A 6,991-nucleotide genomic window follows, 5' to 3' on the forward strand; every position below is an offset into this window, starting at 1 on the left:
CACTTGAAGTTCCTGCCTGAATCAATAATCATTAATTATGCATTGTTTTCTCATTTCCACATTTGGCTGCTTTGGGTTTTGTTGCTGTTTTAAAACATAAAGCTGCAATTAACCATGCATACCCACCAGGCTTGGTGTCCTTGTAAATCAGACTCTCCAGCCCGTACAAGGAATCCTGTGAATGAGCACCTTGGTCCACATGGCAGCAAATAATCAAAAAATGCATTTTGTTTAAACAAAGGAAACCAGCCCGATTTCATGTTACATCCAGCTCCTGGATTAACACTGAGTTCATAAAACTCACGTCAAGTCAGTACTTACGTTGTAGTACCCAGCAACCAGAGCTACTTCTGAAACACCTAGTTTCAAAGACTGTCTGCAGATACATATTATGTCATTTTCTTTTTACTTCTATCCAGCAAGAGACGAAAGTGTCAAACTTTGGTGTCCATGTATGAGTACTGATACTGACAGACTAAAATAAGTTGAAAAATAAAAAGCATTCTGTTTCTGTTAAACAGATCTTGCTATCACTTCTCTATCACATTACACCAACCACACAGAGACACGACCATTTTGTTCAACATCTGAATAGCATGTTGAAAGAAATATCCTAGGACTGACCTACTGAATTAAGATTCTACATGTATTAATGTCAGTTGAGTACTAATTGAAAAAGCAAATGCAGCCAAGACTTCACAGACCTGAAAAAATTCCATTCAGTTATTTCCCAGATTTTTAGCACCTATTATGAGCTCAAAAGCTTTTAGGAAGAGCTGAATTTCTTATTAGTTCACAGAACAGCAGAGCAACTTGGACCCCAAGAACTTTGTGTCTAGCAAAGACAAGAGATCTCCCTCATACAAGAACTGGACAAATCATCCTGACCACAATAACTTAGAAGATGACCTGAAAACCCCAAAGCTGCTGTGCCGCTGCATGAAGCTGCAGAAGGACTGCAATTTAGACTAATCCAATTTAGAATAATCCAATCTGAATGTTCCTCTCGTTTTTGACTCCCCGGGAGAAAAATTTAATAATGCAACCTTGCAAAACATGAGTACAGAACTAATTTTAGCTCTTCACATGACAAGTCAATCTACTGAGGTATCATTTTAAGAAAACTCTTTTCTAAAGCCTTGCAAACATTGGAGGTATCAAATCTCTTTCAGAAATACTAAGACTTCACTGTGGATGCGCTATCGCACAGAGTTCCAGATCTGCTATTCCTCAAGTGCTGCCTAATAGGTTAAACTCTTTTTATATTATCCTTTCATCCCATTGCTACTGATGCAAAGAATAACAGCTCAGGCACGGCTATAACCAAGGTCAAATTTCTATGAGCATTCCTTTGCTTCAGTATGAACTAACAGTTGCAAAATTCATCCACTGAAGTAGCTTAGCTCACACACAGTTTCTGATTTATTAAAGACATTAAATAAAGCAGGATTTATAACTGCATTCCATACAGATTGGTAAACTGCTGTATCAAGGACTGCAAATGTGTATTTCAAACTAACAAAATAGGATTAAGGCAGTAGAGTGTTCTGAAGCTGGAAAACAAAGCAAGCAGAGAGACAACACAGACTATCTTTCCCCAATTATTCCATCAACAATTTCATTTTCAGGAGCTCTTCCAAGGCCAATGACTTGAAGCACTGCTATTTTCATAGAGATGTATCTTATCAACTATCGTACCTCCTATCACACAAAACCTTCACTAACCACATCTTTAACATGCAGTTACCTGTCATCAGTTCAGAGCTTGGTCTCTGTCCAAAGCAGCCTAATTTGTACCATTATTCTAACATATGTATTTATTATGATAAAAAATAAAACCAGACTAACCAGTGTGAAATACTCAATTATTTTTAAGTTCTTAATGATCTAGATCCAAACTTTACTTAAAGTTTACTGTCTTCACATTTAATTGTTTTCTTGTGTCATTATTTCTTTCTTCATCAAAAGGCTCTCATTTCTTAAACCAGACCCAATAGAGTATCACAGAATGGTTTAGCTCACTGGGGACCCTACAGATCATCCAGTTCCACCCCCCCCTTCCATCAGTAGGATTGCCACCCACTAGTTCAAGCTGTCCAAAATCCCATCAATTCAGCCTTGAATACCTCCAGTGATGGAGCACTCACAAGCTCTCTCTGGACAATCTGTTGCAGCACCTCACCACACTCCAAGTAAAAAATTTATTGCTAACATGTAACCTAAATCTCCCCTTGTATTGTTTAAAGCCATTTCCCCCCTGTCCAGCCACTATCAGACCAGTAAAAAAGTTGGTTCCCATCTTTCATGTAAGCCCCTTTTATGTACCAGAAGGCCACAATAAGATCTCCCCATAGCCTTCTCTTTTCCATGCCAAACAAGCCCAACTCCCTCAACCTTTCCTCATAGGAGGTTTGCTCCAACCCCCCTGAGCATCTTTACTGCCCTCTTCTAAACCCATTCCAACAGCTCCATATCCCTCCTGTTCCTCCCACTCACACTCCCTGTTGCTCCTTAACCTCTCTACTCCGTCCTTGATCTCCACCACCATGATCATCATATGGTGGTAACACCATAGATCATGTATCTTTCACCATACAATAAAAAACAGCAAAAATTGAAATGAAGGTATTATTGATGATATTTTTTCTTGTGAAAAACATTAAACCTTTCCACTTTTCTTTAAATTTCTTTTAAGCAAAGAATGACTTTACACGTGCACCTCTAAAACATCTTTAGAATCTCAGTAATGGACGTTGAATGAAATAAATATTTGCCTCATGAGACGCAGCTGCTGTCTTTGGTTCTGTTTCCAGAGATCCTTATGAAAAAAAAAAAAACAACAACCCGTACCAGATAACTGAATTCTCATTTCCAATGGACAAAGAAATGGTAACAAAATTAGTAACACTTCTTAAGCTTAAACTACAGGGGAAAGAGCCTTTTTAAAGCACTGTAGTAAGACTACACAAACACTTTAAATTTATTAAATCAATTACAAAACTGGACTTTTCTTCCACAGCACAGCAAATTCCCGAATTCCACTGGAGGTTTGCATTATTAACTTGGTACCTTTCTCGGCTGCTTTCTGTAAGGCTTCTTCAATTCTGGCCAGCTCCTTTTGTTTATTATCTTGCAAGTATTTTTCTTCCTTCTCTGCATCGTATTTAATGCCTGTAAGCCAAGTTGGGACAGTGTTACCCTAAATTTCAAATGATGTAGCTGCACAATCATGCAACGCGTACTTTTCTGAACATTATGTTGCAAAATGACGTTTTAAACAAAGGCTATTCTGGTTGTTGAAACATCCACCCCGCCTCTGAAAATAATAGGATACAAAAAATTATACCAGTGTTCAACATTGTTTTATAGGAGTACCGTTCCATCAGTTCTACAGAATTACCACTTTTGACTGTTATTAATTAGGAATGGACTGTATCCTGAAATAGCCAAAAGATCTAAACCACGCCAGAAGAGTGGATTCAAGATAGCAAGCATCAAAGGAATCATGTTTGATAAATTAAAATTAGAACAAATAGACACAATCAAGACTTTCCACTACAGCAACAAGTGCTCTTTCTGCCCACTGTTCTTCCACCCACTTCCCTACATTTGTCTAGAAAGTTCCTTGGGGGAACTGAGTGTAAAAAACAGCAGTTTATTTAATGGTACCTTTACATATTTATCTATTTGATTATTTCACTATGATGAGAAGATTACTTACTTGCTCCAGGAACTATAAGAAGATACAAGCCTTCTAGAGTTGCAACAACTGCTTCACCATACAGGTTCTTCCAAGGAATCTTCAGAGTCAGTTTATCTACATAAAGCAGATAAAAGTTACCTCAAACAAAAACCTATGCTGTACTTAGTTTGAAGATACAGTGAAGGTCATTAGTTCTATTCATGATCTAAATGCCTTAGAAGCTGAGGAGAAACTGTGTGGGTACATCTTTTACAAAGCCCTTGGAGTTCAAAAATATATGCAGAGAAAACACAAGCAAGAAGATGCAGTTTTGAGTTCAAAGACTTCAGATCAAAAACTGAGATTGGGATTGGAATAGAATACATTTATTTCCAAAAGACATTTCATTTGAAAAAGCAATGCAGACCTCGAGGGAAAAGAAATTTAACAATGTGTATCTAAGAGTTGCTAAACTCTTGGCATGTCTGCCAAACTTCCAGCAATCTTACTCAAGTTCTTCATATTCCTAATCTACCCCTTGAAGAGACATACATCCTATTTCTAGTTGCAGCTCCCTTGATCATCCATTTACCCGTGAAACAACTCGATACATTTTCCACACAGCCTATAATGTGTCACAAACAGGGTTACCCGGGGAACTTTTTATCACTTATGTGGCACAGTCACATTCAACATCTACACCAGCTTCAACAGCAAGTATTATTACAGAGACCACCTAAGAAATCTTGATAAAAGAAATTCAAAGGCAAGACAAAGGCTTGTACTCCAAAATTCCATTTTAAGATTTAGGTTGAAACAAAACAAAACAACCTTACCTATATGGCCAACTTTGACTCTGAAAGGAACTTCCAGTTCACTCTGTAAAAGAAAAATAAATATTAAACAGATTCGTGTATTGTGGAGGTAACTTGGTTCGGACAGCAGAATTATTATCCTGACTTCTCTTAAAACTGTAAACACAAAATTGAAGTTCCAGAACAGATGCAGTTCTCTGTATGACATAAGTGTAAATAATCAGCAACGCTCATGTGAATGTGGGAATCCATAAATACAGTCAGGCTTCCAGGAAGCCAAAAGGAGTTACACATTTCTAGCAGCTCTTTAATACACCTATGATAATGCTTTGCAACAAAAGTTACCCAAGAACTAAGGTTTCATCCACATACAAGAATATAAATTAAAACCTCATGAAGGATCTCATCTACACAGCGTATTGCAAAAAAAAAGGAATTTAACCACTGGTTAAAAGAGAGACGAGATAAACAGGAAGAAGAATAAAAGCAAGAAGGAAAAAATAAAAGTAAAAATTAAGATGTAATAATTTATCTATTCTTACAGTAAAATTCCAATTTCTAGTTGGTACCACCTTAGAGTTATCAACGATGGGCAAAAGAAGCAGGTAAGACATGAAATTTCAGAGCAACAAAGAAAAAATGGTGATGTCAAGCAAAAATTTAGCACGTTTTCCATCATCTTCCTGAGTGCAATGTGAAGCACACTGAAGTTTGTTGTATTCCTAATTCCTATTCCTTAGCTCAGGACACAATAACCAACTAAGAACTTTTCAGACAAGAATCTGGTTACTTATTGGAAACTCTTTCTTGTTTTTTCACTCACTGTTACTCCTACATTAACAGGAACATTTAAATAACCATATTACATGGTTAATCAGAATGTACAAGCTACATTCAGACTGCATACATCTCAAACATGTCACCCTCCACAGTTTTAACTGAAAATCAATTTACATAGCCATAAACATAAGCCTTTACTTCATCAACAGATGGAACTTTTTCTCCCTTCTTACCCACATCAAAACACAGCATCACAGTCTCTCACAGGACTTCAGCTATAACAATCTGCAAGATTCGGGCTTTGAAAATCCATTCATTCAACACATGCAGTAAAAAAATACACAGACCTGTGCATACCAGTTGTTTCTAGTAAGCTGTTCTGAAACATACAACCATCTATTGCTTGGACATACAAGTGATAAGCCCTATGGAAGACTAAACTATGACCTTATGGAAGTATGATTATGCAGCAGAAGAAGAAATTCAGTTATTTAGCTTGTACTGGAAGACTAAAGCAGTAAGAGAAATGTACAAACATTTACTATTTCGAGCTTCAAATCATTAGGACAGGTGGTAAGGCCTGTGCTCCAGAGCCTTCACAGCTTTGTTGCCCTTCTCCGGACACACTCCAGGACCTCCATGTCTTTCTTGTAGTGATGGACCCAAAAACTGAACACAATGCTTGAGACACAACCTCACCACTGCCAAGTACAGAGGGACAATTACCTCCCAGTCCTGCTGGCTGCATTATTTCTGATACAAGCCAGAATGCCATTGGCCTTGTCCACCTGGGCACATCACTGGCTCATGTTCAGCTGTCAACCAGTACCCCCAAATCCTTTTCCCCCACACAGCTTTCCAGTCACTCCACCCTGAGCCTGCAGCCACACATGGCATTGGTGTAACTGAAACATAGGACCCTGCATTTGGTCTTGTTGAACTTCATCCCATTGGCTTTAACCCATCAATCCAGCCTGTCCAGATCCCTCTGTAGGGCCTTCCAACCCTCAGGCAGACTGATACGCAGAAAACATCAGAAACATATTTGAAAACACTAGTGGTAATTTCTCAGATGTACTTTTCTTGCGCACATATTTATGATCTAACCTGTGGACTTTTTTTTCCCCTTTGTTCCAATTTTTATTATTATGTATTATATTATTAGCAATGTTAGAAGCCATTAACGAAGTACGACTTTCAGTAACAAGCAAAGAAGGCACACACTGTGAAGTGAGACTACATACAGTAAGCAGCCCAGGGCTTTGCCCTCAGACCCACTGATACAGCTTGAGCATTAGTGGAATACTTACTAGTGCATTCTCCTTTATTTTTAAGTTGTCAAGCGCGACATTACCTATGTGGAAGAAAAAAGTTCATTGATGTCACACCTATGCAAAACACGCTGGAACAAGGAAAACAACCACAGCTTTGCAAATATAAGGTATAACACTGGGGAGCACAGGCACACCGAGTCATACATGAGGAAAACTGCACATGTACCACCCGAGTGCTTCAATAGCAGAGCTCCTCGGGCTATGTTGTTTGTAACATAGGTATGAATCATTCACCGCGTGGCAGCAGCGCGATCAAACTAAGGAGAAAAGCTTCATCCCCTGTGGCACTGACAGCCCCCACACGAGCAGCGCAGCCGCCCCAGCCCCCTCATGGACACCGCCCGCCGCCGGGAGGCGCCACCAGCGCGGGAAGCCGCGGC

At 38.9% G+C, this 6,991-nt stretch overlaps 1 protein-coding gene across 5 annotated transcripts in view; it reads right to left on the minus strand.

The window, feature by feature from the left end:
* VPS13C (vacuolar protein sorting 13 homolog C) overlaps window positions 1–6,991 on the minus strand; it is a 123,849-nt gene that overhangs the window by 67,441 nt on the left and 49,417 nt on the right. For 2 of the 5 annotated variants that reach the window (XM_015872267.3, XM_015872269.3), the window contains exons 2-6: window positions 6,588–6,631; window positions 4,519–4,561; window positions 3,722–3,817; window positions 3,070–3,171; window positions 127–189 (exon numbers count right to left, since the gene is read on the minus strand). In XM_015872267.3, coding sequence (XP_015727753.2) covers window positions 127–189; window positions 3,070–3,171; window positions 3,722–3,817; window positions 4,519–4,561; window positions 6,588–6,631 — 348 coding nt within the window. The remainder of the gene's footprint in view (window positions 1–126; window positions 190–3,069; window positions 3,172–3,721; window positions 3,818–4,518; window positions 4,562–6,587; window positions 6,632–6,991) is intronic. The other 3 variants (XM_085515761.1, XM_015872268.3, XM_085515760.1) reach the window with 3 other exon arrangements.

This window comes from Coturnix japonica, chromosome 14 (genome assembly GCF_054131305.1).
Source record: "Coturnix japonica strain WE chromosome 14, WE-NBRP24, whole genome shotgun sequence".
Lineage (NCBI taxonomy): Eukaryota > Metazoa > Chordata > Aves > Galliformes > Phasianidae > Coturnix > Coturnix japonica.